The sequence below is a fragment of the Cygnus olor genome, chromosome 8, assembly GCF_009769625.2.
Source record: "Cygnus olor isolate bCygOlo1 chromosome 8, bCygOlo1.pri.v2, whole genome shotgun sequence".
Lineage (NCBI taxonomy): Eukaryota > Metazoa > Chordata > Aves > Anseriformes > Anatidae > Cygnus > Cygnus olor.
Genome location: NC_049176.1, coordinates 17,772,914 through 17,787,090, shown reverse-complemented (window position 1 = coordinate 17,787,090; position 14,177 = coordinate 17,772,914). Strand labels below are relative to the sequence as shown.

Here is a 14,177-nt window from a genome sequence, read left to right as displayed (position 1 = left end):
ACTTACCGTAGGCCTCGTGGAGGTGGGTGTAACTGCGCGTCTCCTAAGATCATTACTCCTGGTATCAGTCTAGTCATATTAGAGCACGAGAGTACAAGCAGAGATTAGCCCCACCTGCATCATCTGCAGCACGCAACCAGTGGTATTTAGATATAAAACACGCAGCCATCTGTCATATTACCACAAAGCAATGCCTGAAACGCTGTTAACTCTCTTTACATCTTGCAGGAGGAAAAGATATAAGAGCTACATAAAGAATTAAAACAATGATCATGCCACTATACCTTTGTCGTTTCACTTGTTGTAACTTGCAGTAAACACACACACCACAGAAAAATACTGTACTACAATAACATCTATTTAGTTATCTTGAAGAATAACATCAATCGCAATCATTGCATCTAGCACACTTAGCCAGTACCTCCTCTATCTACGTTATTCTTAAAGTCTGAAATCATGATTTGTTTTTAAAGAGTCAAGATTTCTTCTAACAGGCTTAAAGGTTTAGTACTTGTGTCTATTACTGGCTTTATTTCTAGGTATGTAGCAAGCTTCCAAATAAAAAGATGGCATGGAACAGTATGAAATTAAATGCACGTGCTTGCTGTTTCAAAAGAAAGAGGCAAAAACTACATAGTTCACAGTACAATTGACACTTTATTCCATTGTGATGGGGATATATAGTAATGAAACTGCAAGGATCACAAAAAGAAAGAAAAAAATCAAAGTGCAAACCTCTATTAGAATAGATTATGGAATGTACTGATGTTTTTGGCACAAAAAGTGGGAAACTATATACTGCAACAATATTTTAAGTTTGATGAAATGTAACACTTCTGTGTTCAGTAGTCATATTTGTGCACTGCAGAACAATACAATGTAAAACAGTGACTAACACGATTCACATGCAACTCTAAACAAGTTACATCATACGTCCAGTTAAAACTTTTCTGAAAATACACGAGGTCCAACGATACTTTGTTCACAATCACTTAACAAATACCATTCTTTAAGCAGTCTTATCTTTTCAGCTTCCTTACTGATAAAAACAAAAATAGAGAATCTTAAATAGTAAATTATTTTCCCAAAATGATTCTACATGAATACCAGTATTTTCTATCAAAGTAATTTGGCTCTGACTTCATTGATATAATGTTTAAGAAGATGAGTGAAATCAAAAGCTGATTTTTTTTCCATATTTCATCCCCAATTTGCTGTGAACAAACAGAAAAAGCAGATTCCTTGTTTTGCATTTCACTGAGTATTTATTTTTAAAACTGGACATGGTGCTGCCTATGACCTCTGTACCTATTACATGGAAAACACCCAAAAAATCAGAGAACAGCTTCATACAGTGGCATCTATTTAAGACCAGAAAGGATTATATTAGCATGGAAATGACAAAAATGCAGAAATGGAAGAATTCAAGATTACCTTAGAAGTACAGTATGCATTCACATTTTCATTGTAGAGAGAGATACTGTGTTCACATTGTTAAAGAGAGAAACCCACATAACACAGATCTTTCTAAACTCATAGTAAAGATAATAACCGTGAAAGATCTTCAATGCACATTGCAGCTCCTTCATTTGATCTAAGCTAAACTGCTTGGTCATAGAAAAAAAAATACTGATGAGTAATTCAAACCCCATTGCTGAGCTATTAACCACAAGATCTTCTGCACTGACCTTCTATGTCATACAGCCTGACAGTTGTTATCAAATGCTTTATGTGGGCAGTTCAGTGTCTCATCTCCTTTTTTGGTTTGGGATTTCATCTTATTATTTATATTAATCAAGGATGATGATTCACATCAGACATCTGAGAAATGTTCTAGTGACAAGATGCACAGGACACCCATTAGATGTATATGTGTTACAGCAGAAATGTCCTCGCAATTGAATTCTTTGTTTGGGCAGCAGAAAAAGTAGCAAACAGCAAGAAGCAGCAGCATTTGGCATGACTCTAGTTCTTAGTACCATACTGTAAATGCACAAAATGAAATGCTTTTAACGTTGTTGCTTTTTAATGTGATAACAAAGCATAATGCTAAAAGCAGAGAGGTGATGGCAATCCCATTAACCAGTTTAGGTAACTTTTGGCATCGAAGATTTGATTTAGAGCATCTACATTAGGAGGCAATCACACCTATGACAAACTAGGTCAAATGGAAACAAAGCACATGTGATTTAGAGCACCCAAATTCTGCACCTGAAGTTAGGTTGAGTACAATTTGAAATAACCACCTGAGGGAATTCAAATCCCTCAGCCACTCCTCTACTCTTTCTGTATGCCAAAATACAGCCTTGAAGGCAAGGAAACCTAAACGGCAATAGGTGAAAGACCAACAACCTCTCTGGAAAATGAGGTGTTTCTCAGCTCTGAGATCCACTCTCCCCTCTCCCTTCCTTGGGAAAGCTATTATCACCTATTCTGTTGCTTTCAGGGACACAAGGTATGAACAATGTCCACCACATTTTTCTCTTTTCTGGAGCAATCCTGAAGAGGAGTCATCTCCCTTGTCACTCTCTAGATGTACAGCCCCTGCTGACAGTTATCCTTCCAGCTCAGTCCCTCAGAGTAAAAATGGACACCTCAGTTTTTCCTCCCACCTGGCACCTACTTGAGGAGGGAGAGAATTAAGGACCATTCACTATGAAGCGAACAGCAAGGAGACAGGAGTGCAGAAAAAGAAGACTGAAGTAGGAGAACTGAGGCAACAGAAGGAAAATCCACTTCGAGTTAAAACAGAAAAGTGCTTATTGTACCATAAACAAGAAGCTGTAGTCTGAGGAAGAGAGGGGAAAAATGCAACAAGAAGTTTGTGGTGTGAATTGAATGGAAATCCCACAGCCTAACTGGCACAGGCCAGCTGGATGCTCCTGCTCCCCACTGAGATGATGGAGAGGGACTGAAGCAGATAGATGGGGCAAGGGGCCAGGGGAGTACAGACAGGTCAGGGGGTTCTGTTCAGGCTTTGTACAACAGCTCCCCCAGATACAGATGTTTTTAAGCATAAAGCCTGGCTCTAGAAGTTATAGTTAAATACTACAGGGTTATTTTTTGGCACAAGATCTTTGTTTAGTATCAATTCATTTTAAAACGCAAGATGCTGTACCAGATACATAAAAAGCACTGAGGGAAGGAGAGAATGGAGATTTCCCACTGCAACATTTACATCTCTAGAGCCTGATCATGTGGGTCAGGCTGAAATAGTAGCTCATGGAAACGGAGGAGACAAAGGAGAAACATCAGGAGAATCCTTTGGGACAGCCACAAAAACAGCTGCTGTTTGGCTGGTGAAGGACCTCCTTTGGGACATATCTTTCCACATACATTTTATTTGCTCGTCATTGTTCTCTCCCTCACGGTGCCTCGTGTCATCACAACGTACAGTGCACCCAGACATGAGATGCATCCTGGTGGCTGCCAGGATGTTTACTCCACGTTAGCCACTGATGTGGGGTGAGAGATGCCCTGTGGAGAACCTATAGATATATGTACTTGTGTTTCCAACCTTATGATTGTGTGAAAAATCACGTGGGTTTCCAAAGCATACCAAAGTGTGCGCTCGGTTAATACTATTTGCTGTGCTACAGAACGCATTACTAACCCCCCTCCCGCCGCTCGCTTCTGACTGTACCTCAGAAACACGCCACAAGTGGTTCAGGAAAGGTGGAGGAGGTGCCTAGGAAGTCGATAACATGTTCAGACTATTCGTCAGTCTCCGGAGAGTTCCCACTGCTGCCTCTGTTTGGGAATTTCTCCATCCTTAGTTTACAGATGGTTTACCAAGAAGCATGTGAATACAATGGGGAATGCTTCACTTTACTGTGGTGAAAAAAAAGTATGACTCAGTGGGTAAACATGTTGTGGAATTTGCTACAAAAACTGTATTTGTTTTAACTGAATACCACAGTAAATATTCATGCAATTAAAAAAATAAGATGGTCATTGTTCCAAGGAAAACTACCCCAAGGGCAGATAAAGTACACATGCCAATCTTTCAGGAAACAATAGCTTCCCTTATTCATGAGCATAATCCAGGAATAACTGTCCTTCAACTCATTCTATCAGCCTTTCCTTTTGAATTTTGCTAGTACGTGGCCTCCAAAAGAAGAGAAAACAGCAGAACAGAGGGACAAATACACAAAAAGTAAACAAAAGAATAAAAAAACAATTTAGCTTACTTTCATAGTTTTAACTTTTCCAAGAGCATCTGAACTTTTCATTTTTGTGGTCCAGGTGCTCCCTGGGATCTGGCCTTTAAAAAAAACTCGTCTTTCATTCTCACTAAAGTGAAAGACAGAGCATTAGCAGCAAAACGGGACCTGAACTTGCAGGACATGCTGCACTGTGATTTCTTTTTCTGTCATCCAAGTTTCCCAGGCAGACATTGCCCTTGAATGCTCCTGTCAGAGAAAGCTTTTTCCAAAATTGCTACCTGGCGTCTGAAACTGATTCTGGGCACGATTCTGCCCAGCAGCAGCAATGTGATATGGCTGAGACAGTGAGCAGTACATTGCCCACTGTTCCAGCTTCCCAACCACACAAGATACCAAGTTCATGAGCCCCCTGAACTTTCTTCAGCCCTCACTGACACCTTGCATTACTGAAAGAAAAGAGAGAAAGAGAGATGAAAGACCGAAGAAGGAAAAAAAGACGCAGATCAAGGAAGCAAGGGAAAAAGACGGGAGAAGGCAACAGTACAGAGACAACAGAGGTTCTTGAAGTGTTGAGAATTAGTTGGTTTTCATAAAATTTTCACACAGATAAGTTAAATCACTAACGTGAGGGGTTAGCCATTATAATTGTTTTCTGCTAGCCCATGGGACTAACATACTCGAGAGTTATGTGTCCCTCAAGAAAAGCATACATCCACCTTAAATACCATCTGCAAGGACATAATAAAATTACACAAAGCAAAAAATTTGTAAACAAGGGTTAGTAGCACAGTGGTACAGTAGATTGTCAATAAAAACAATAGAAGTGTGGATACAGATTCGTCTACCTTGTGTGTAACGTTATTGCCAGTTACAAGGGAGGGACTCTGTAAACTCATAATTCTGAAGTTTTGTTAATAAGCACAGAGCAACAGGTGAGTGCCCCATCTACTTTCTCCAGTTCTGTGTTGGCTATTGGAATCAGCATGTGGTCCTTCAGTTTTTCAAAAACCTATTTAGGAGAGAAAATAGAAGAGAAATCATTACATTTTACACTTCCTTATTTTCCTTTTTCTCTAAGTATTTTCAGAATGAATAGGCATGGCTGGATCAGGGGGTGCTAAGCTGTCTCATCATTTGTAATCAATACTAACATTTATGGTGTATGTGGCCTTCTGTCTACAGCTTTCAAAAGGTTCACAAACAACAATACCGCAGCAAGGGGAACTGTTACTGCTCCCAGTTGTGCTGAAGTACCACCAGGGGCACAAGAGACAAAATTAAATCAGTAGTGGAGACGAGCATAGAGCCCAGGCCTGCCACCTTTTGGAAGCCAGTGCTTTTGCCCTCTGATTTTTTCCACGACAGGATATAACCCATTCTGGAAAGCACCGAATTTCAGCTCCCAGCGACTTCCTGGAGGGGCCAGGATGCTGGCGGTCTCCCAGCCATGCTCAGCATCTCTCTCACCTTTGCGCTCTCCGGGTACTCCTCGGGGGCTCGGTGCAGCAGGACGTGGCCTTTGCTGGGAATGTTTAAGTAGATGCAGTTTGCGGCAGCATCATCGGGCACCGTCAGCTTGTCGTAGCGGTGGTCACTCATCTGTTGCATGGTCTGCCAGGAGACACAAAGTGCAGCCATTTAGACCAAATGCTTTAGAGGGGCCCAAACAAATGCAAGAACAGAGCCTTCAAAAAAGTGCTAATTACGACTGCCAAGTCAGCCAAGAGCCATTTTGCTATGCAGCAAGTAAGGAGATCTCTCTTTATCTCTGCCTTCAAGGAAGAATCTACTAACCCTACCCAAAAAGAGCAGTAGAAAACCTCTGTCAAATGGTTCCTGGAAATGGCAGGATTAAGCAACAAACAGTCCGTGGGCTTTTCCTGAAGGAATGCACATTGAGTATGCAAACCTCCTGCTCGCTTTGACAGAAACTGTAGGTGTTCAGCACCTTTGAGAAAAGCAGCCATCATTCGATATTTATAAAACGAGCGTGAATTAACACAAACAGGACAGGAACGGTTCCCAGCTTGGCTATCGGCCCAATCTTAATTCTTTTCAAGGACCTCCTTTCTGCTTTCCAAGCAGTTACTCTTTCACTAGCTAGGCACCTGTGCCGGGGCGCGAGAAGGCACGTCTGAGTTAATCCTTGTTCCCAAGGGGACGACACAATAACCTTGTCAGAACAGTAGAGCGGGTGGTTTTCAGAAGTTTGGTTTATAAATATAGGGCTCATACTCAAATTTGGATCCTGGCAGAATTTCCGAGACAGAGACTCTCAGCACACGAGAAGCCTGAGATCGCGAGTTTTGGATTAGGCTCAACTTTTTACTAAAGATAGAAAAAGCCTGGAGACGAGAAGCCTGGCTCCCCATTGTATCACTCCAGCTTTACACCAGCTTCTCTGACAGAGACCTCGAATAATGCAGAAGTGAACAAAGCTTAAAGCTTTGGCCCTACCCAGAGCCTAAGCAAATTCAAGCGTTTCAGTTTCTCTCCTAGCTCTCCTGCATTCCCACACAGATTTTTAAGCTTTTTTTTTTCAGCTTAAAATTACTCACATTAAAATTATGTTAAAAATAAACTAGCACTCTGTTCACAAAATACTTCAGCTAAATTTCCTTCTCAGGGAAATCCCGCAGATCTACATCACGTAGCAGAGAGCAAACTTTGATCTTAGGCACAGTTATCTTCAAATTACTGGTAAGGTCATTTGTACTACTACTCATTCATAAAAAATGCCATATGGAACTGAATTATAACAACTGCATCTCCAACATATTGTGAAGCACCAAAACAACTCACACTTCCACACAGCTACAGTAATTCCTTTATAGGTCTGGGTGCATTTTTCGTGTTGCAGCCTGAGTCATCCACATCCCGTGTAGAACATGGAAACTCGTACCGAAGAATGCAATGCATTCTTGAGGAAGCATTATCAGATTGTTATTTCTTGTTCCTTCTTAAGTTATGAATCTCTGCTGAGTTCCCAAGGTTACATCTACCTCCATAAAAGGTTAATGTGTTTTGCTGGGGAAAAATCCTTGCACCTTTCCCTTACCGGATGTATTTTTATTACTGCACTTACCATGTTTGACTTCCCTATTTATGAATTTGTTTCCGCTCCATTGCCATGATGTATTTTTTTAAAGCTCTCCTCGATGCCGTAGGCATCCAGCAGCAGGTGACACGCCTGCACCCACTGCTGCTGCTGTCCCTGGTAACAAGTCTGCAGACTCGTCCTCTACCCACAGCCTCCCTTCCCTAAATAATCTTTTTAAGTCTGGATTAAGGAAACGTTTTTATTAAATCCACACTGAAATACACGTAGTGGTAGAGAAAAAGCCAGTGCCTGGATTTCGCTCCGCTCCCAAACAATTGTGCTTTCTCCAGTCCTTGTTGGTAACAGAATCCCATATTACGAGTTTTCTGTAGGAACAGCTCAGCCATCAGAAATACATTGCAACTCACTCTGAAACATTTCCATAAGAAATTATAAATTAATTCTCAAACAGAAGAGTATGGACACATCTCCCATTCATTTGCCTCCACAAAACGCTCCAAGTCGGAACACCCATAGTGAACAGAAATGAAGAACAAGTGCAAGGCTCTCGCTGTGCCACAGCAGACACAAACCAGCTTCAGGAAACCTGCGAGATGATGGCGAGGGCACGTTAGGAGGATTGCTTTCAAGATTAAAAAGCACAGAAGTGGTGGATGAATTAATTTGGGAACAAATGAAGAGAAAAAATGAGTAGAAAAATGAGAAAGAGAAGCATGGGATTTTGAGTACCCAGCTGCGGTAGTGGGGATGGGTTCTGTTAGCAACAACACTGCCGCAAGAAAGCATTTATTAGTAACTGGCAGTCTGACAATATAAAATTACTCTCTTCCTTGGCTTTTAAGATAAGAAGGAAATCATATTTGCAAGCTTTCATCCCTGTTATAACTATGTCTGCATGTTGAAATAAAATTCCAAAAACCAATTTGTTGCGAGCGTGCACAGGCAATAACACCCCAGACCTGTGCCACAGGGAGACTCCGAATCCAACAGAAATATGCTGATACAATGTAATCAGGTTATTTTAACCTGACCCAGGGTCTTACCTATCTCTATGACATAAACTCACTGCATGAAGTCACTGAGCACGTGCACCTGGCCAGACAGGACTACAAGGCAGAGAAAAAGATAAAAGCAAGGTTCTTTGATCATATTTTCTATCAGATATACCCCCAAAACACGTATTTTGTTTTTTGGAAATGGCTAGTTTACAGAGACTATAGCCCTCGCACAATGCGTTTGGGCTGGCTTTCTGCCCACAAACATATGACCAGCTATGTTAACAGTCAGGCATTTCCCGCATGCCTAGTTTTTCTGGGAATTTTCTTCAGCCCAGAGAGGGTAATTTTCATTGCACATTCTCTCAGCCCTTAGTCATGCTTTCCTTATGTTGAAGTCATTCGCATAGCCTAAAATGCCTTTTCTATAGTTTTTACAGTGTGTCCTCAGACAACTGAGGTAATGGATAAGCTAAATAATCCTAAATATGAAGCAGCATTATGCATGAAGGAAAAATGCGTATGTGTTCAGGGCCTATTATCGCTAGCTGAGCTGAGATGACCACATGCACATTTAAGGCAGGCCAGGCCCAGACACTTTGTCCCTCTAGGAGGAAGGCCCCAGCTGGAGCCCTGCTGCCATCTGGGACCTGCTCACATGCCGGTAGCTATGGGAGGCAGCGACCAGCCCCACGCCTTTTTACCTCCAGCACCCCATAAGCAAAGACAAACACCCAGCAACTGTTCTTCTTCCAACATGACAGCAAACACTGTATGTAAGAATGCCTGCATCATGTTAATAGAAAAAAAACCTGTCAATTTTCAGGCTCTGATTTTAGTTTTTATTAGCCCTCCTTCCCTAGCCCTTACCATTTAAGAGAAAAAAAACCCACAAACCTAAGCCCAATTCAAGTGCATGTAACTCCATACCCACAGGATCATTCCCCTTCTACATTCCATCCAGTTACCTTTCCTAAACCCTTCTAGTCACGGTATTCTTATAAAAAAACTATTTATGATATTTTTTCCATCCCTCTTCTCCTCATTCTTTCCAAGCATATCAAAGTTTTGCCTGTTTTACACTGAAGCATAAGAAATATTTGGCCTGGGGTACAGAGCAAACTGGGAGATTTTAACCCAAGAGATTGAAAGCTGTGAGAAGAGATTAAGCTACATCAAGTCTTTGTCTGCAATGATGACAACTGGGGTGCAAATCGGGTGCTTTTTGGGGTGCAGGGTGACCAACGCTGAAGAGAAGAGTAACCCAGCAATAGGCAGTAACATCTCCCTCACTTGGCTGGGCAGTCTGGAAGCACAGCGCGCTTCTCTTCTGCTTGGAGGAAGAACTACTTGTCTAGGAATATAAATCATTGCTCACTACCAGGAAAATAACTCTGAGGAAGCAAGATGAAGCTCCTTGCCCTTAGAGTTACTCTGTTTTTTGCACCAGAAGAGACAAAGAACAATTGATTCCCAGCCTCCTTTTCCACACCATTCCTGGTTTTACAGGCATCTATCATCCCCTCTTAGCTGTCTCTTTTCCAGGTAATAGTCACAGCTTGCTTAATTTGTCTCTTTATGCAAGATTCTGGGTATCTGTCCATCTATTACCCTTTTCCAAGTCTTTCCAGTTCTGCTTTTTTTTTCTTTTAATGAAGGTATGGTGCACGCAAAAGGCATGTAACAGCCAACACACAGACGTACCACAGCTTTAACTGGTGGCGTAATGATGTTCTCCATTTGTCTTTCAGCTCAGATGACAATCTCAATTTCTTGATCAGATCTTATTTCTGTGGTAATGACCAGTCAGAGCACATTATTTCATACGTGAAGTTCACATTACCATTCTCCCAGCCCCATCACTTTACATTCATCTACACTGAATTTCATTCACTGTTTTATTGCCCTGTCTCTGCCTTTTAAGTTCGCTTCATCACATTTGGAAGAAATAATTGACACTGGAGCAAGAAAGCAGCAACCTTGGGGTTCAACAGGAGAATGGGGCTGGGGAGCCATGCCGCGGTGTTACTCGCCTGGGTGCCGGCACCCAGCCTACACATGCACCATGTCATTCGATGTTTTCTGAGAGCTTCCTTGAATGCAGCAGTGACAACAGCGACTGTGACCAGATGGACAGGAGGGAGGAGCTGTTGGAGCCAGTGCTCTGTTCAAACGCCAGGATCTGTCAGGAGCATCACCCCAGGAAGGTGGAGGGGCCAAAGGGACGACGGTAGGAAGGGGACAGCACAGCCAGTCTGGGCAGTGCAGATCACACTAGAAATGATCTGGGTGTTTTTGTCAGGAACACATACATCTCCCTAGAGATATAATATACTTAATACAATATAAAAATAAACCCTGCAGATGCAAGCACAGGATCCCACGAGTACAACAGAACAAACGCACACCACGCAAACCAGCCATGCCCCCAGTCGGCCACGGCCACGGCACCCAGTCTGCAGTGGGCGCGCAGCCAGCGTGTGGCTTTAATCTCCGCCTGCCCCCACATGCTCTTGGCAGCTGGGCTTTGGGCCCTTTCCTCCCTCCTGCGCCCTCCCAGTCATCTTTTCCAGAACGCCGAGTTCTCTAAGACACCTCTCCCACCCTGGCCCACGGCGTGGCCTGGCTCGGGCCACCCTTTCCTTCACCTCACACCCGTGGCACCGCCCTGCCCCTCACAACGCCTCGCGGCCCCTCACAGCGCCTCGCGGCGCAGTCACCCCGGCCCCTGCCTGCGGCAGCACCTCAGGGCCGCTGTGTCCTGAGGTAGGGAAGAGGAAGAAGCTAGCCTTTGCTGTTGCTCTCAGACAGACGCCTGCAGGACGAACATCCTGTCGTTTGGGACAGGAACCCAGGGAGAGAGCAGGCAAAGGAAAAATAAGGCATAGGAATGCGAGTCCTCATTTACGCAAGTCAAATGACATCGTCTGTCAGCCTCTGACCCAGCTCCTGGTGATGACAAACGCATACGTAAAGTGACACTTGCCTCGCCTTTTATAAAAACAAAACACAAACCAAAAAAAACAGCAACAAAAAAAGCAACAAAACAAACCAACATCAAATACAACACGTTATTCTATAAATACGCTTCTGAGTCTGTATCTTACAAAAGACTCAGTTCTCCTGCCTATATACAAATTGAACAACACTGACACTCAGTTCAGCGCAGCAGATTCATTACAACATCCAACCTTAATTAAAAGAAAAGCACACGTAGTTGCCTTTTCAAAACAGCAGGTCATCCGGTACCGGTGAAGACCTGTGTCCTCTGAGACGCCATACACCCTTAATTCATGAAGTAATGGAAAATCAGGAGCTGAAAGCATGCAATGTCTCACAGGACCTGATCCAGAGCAAGCAAATATGAGCTAAAGGAAAGTGCACAGAATCGTATAAATTGACTAATTTTCCTACCTATAAGGCTGAGAGCACACGACTTTTTTTTTTTTTTTAATTATTTTAGGGAGCAGGTTGTCAATTGTTCTCTGGATTTCACTAACTTCTTTGCTGCTGCATTATACAAGTCAGGATTCATCTGCACTTTCTGCTAATTCCCTACCTGAAGTCATCCTCCTTGGGTTATTAATATTAGTAATCATTTCCACAGCAACCCTTTGTGATATCGTAAATAGAGGATTATGACTTCATGCAGGGAATAAGCAGAGGCACAAATGATGAATTCTTAAGGAATAAGAGATAATGTGCTCATGCAAACTTCTGCATTACTAGCAAAGAAAGCCACTGTACAGACAATAGCAGGAGCAGCTCTGGATGAGCCTTTTAGTATTGCCCAGGGAATACGGGCTGCTTTGTAAGCACACGGGATATATGACCTTTTCTTCTAGGTGCCCATTCTGGAGACGCTTCTGTGGCTGAGCTGGGAAGTCCAAAGCTTTTATGCAGGCACTACATCCCTGCTGTAGTGCACGCAAACAGCATTCTGCTTCTTAAAGCTGGCACACGCTGCAGGGACTTGAGTTACCCAAGACAGAGTAAGAAAAAAAGGCATTTAATCACAGGGATGGGGGCAACTCTGCCAATGCTATAAAAACTTCTTGTGCCCAAGTCTTTAAAAGCATGGCTGTGATCGTAGCTTTGGATACAGACTAGTTGGCCTAGCTGCCCAAAAGGGATTTCTTTCTACTGTGTGCTTACGATGTGGTTTTCATACAACTTCCTTGACCTCTGTCAAATCAGAGGGGCTGCATTTGTAATAGCGTCCTCCAGGGAACGCTCCAGGAGATGAACAAACAGCTCCACTCCCCACAGAAGACACTGAACGGAAGAGTTGATAACAAGGCAAAGCAATAAAGTCCAATCTTTTATTCAAAGGGAGAAAAAAAGACAGGTATTTACTGAAGTCAGAGTACTCCAGTACTGTACCTACTCTGATACTCTCCTGATCATAAAGAAATCTCATTGACTAGTGAGGTTGGGGCACCAGGGAGCAGCTCCACATGCAGGTGTCTCCAGCACACTGGGTCCCACACAGGCAGCTCTGCCAGGGGAAGCGAGCGGAGGTGAGCCTGGCCGTGCTCACTGCTGTGCCTTGTCACCCGGCCATACTGCTCACAGCCCAGACATTGCCCAGCCACGCTGCCTCGCGCTTGGCAAAGGGCAACCTCACTTCCCAGCAGGAGAATTTTCAGGACTTAGCATACGGGGAGAGCACAGACAGGAGTGTCAGCACACACTGGGGCACTGATCCATTGCAATCCTAGCGTTTGCCTTCGCTGCTGAAACTGGACCTGACTGGGCCCCAGGCTGGCTCCCGCTCCTCTGCTGTTCCAGACAGAGCCCCCACTGCGCCCCTGGGTGCCGACAGCGGGGAGCAGAGCGTGCACCAGCAGCACTGCCTGGCACCAGCCCGGACACGGATTCCTCACGCTTATGGTCAGGGCCCCAGCCAGAACCTCCAGCAATGCAGAATCGGAGCCCAAAGGTGACACGTTTGGAGAACTCCTGGCCTCACCGAGGGAACAGAAAAAAAATCGCCCCAGGCTTTATCTGCCCAACAACCACGGCAAACATTCAGTGACAGAATTATGAACAGGGTTAACTGCAAGAAGGAACTAAATGCATGGTGCAAGCAGCAGAGGGAAGTTAACATTTCAGATGTGAAATCAGGACAGGCCACGGTAGTTTCTGTAGTTAATTTGTCTCTCTCTTTCACCCAGTTTCCTTAAGCGTCTCTTTTCAGCTGCAGCCCAAATAAATATTCTGTACTTGCCAGAGTCTGAAGTGGATTTCATGGTTAAAATGTCACTCCTGATTTATTATCTGCTTCTAGCATGTGCTCTCTAATCCTAAAACCTGTACACTCATTTTATAGTTCACTTGCAGTGCTCTCCGTTACACTCATGATAAACAGCACTCTGCCAGACTTGAGCACCAGATGTCATTTCTTTTTTTATTTTTATGGAATCATATGGATACATGAGTAGCACCAGCAAGAACAATCAAGAAAAACTGCTGTCTTTCAAACAAGACTGCTAGTAGAAAAAAAAAATCCAATTTTAAATATAAAATGTTAGTCTAGCATGACTCAGCATGACAGCAGCTCACTTGTTGCCCACCAAGACACCCTACAGAACAAAACCAACTGGACTACCACAGGTGCTCAGAAACATCATCATCTTGTACAAGAGCATTTCCAGAGCAGACATGAAGAATGGCAACGACAAAGCCGAGGCTTAACACAAGGAGCCATCCAGCTAAAGGAGCAGCACTCAGGGCTGCCACAGGCACTGACTTGCTAGGAGCTCAGGGGACTGCACGGCCGCACAGGCTGCGAGGAGAGGCGGACAGGCACTGCTATTGCTCCATCAATCAGCCCAAAGTCAGGCAGCAGCTTTTAATTCCGAGGATCAGCACCTCACAGAGGTCCTAAGGCAGTTTTATTTCCACCAGGGCGTGAGACACTGATTACCAACTGATTATTTTTTTCTTCAGAGG

General features: G+C 43.6%; 1 protein-coding gene across 5 annotated transcripts in view; it reads right to left on the bottom strand.

Annotated features, from left to right (window-relative positions):
* Positions 1 to 637: 637 nt before the first annotated feature.
* Positions 638 to 14,177, bottom strand: part of DDAH1 (dimethylarginine dimethylaminohydrolase 1) — a 91,625-nt gene continuing 78,085 nt past the window's right edge. For 4 of the 5 annotated variants that reach the window (XM_040565531.1, XM_040565528.1, XM_040565529.1 and 1 more), the window contains 2 exons: positions 5,634 to 5,777; positions 638 to 5,175 (listed from right to left, as the gene is read on the bottom strand). In XM_040565531.1, the coding sequence (XP_040421465.1) occupies positions 5,059 to 5,175; positions 5,634 to 5,777 (261 nt within the window). In that variant the 3' untranslated portion in view covers positions 638 to 5,058. The remainder of the gene's footprint in view (positions 5,176 to 5,633; positions 5,778 to 14,177) is intronic. The other variant, XM_040565527.1, reaches the window with a different exon arrangement.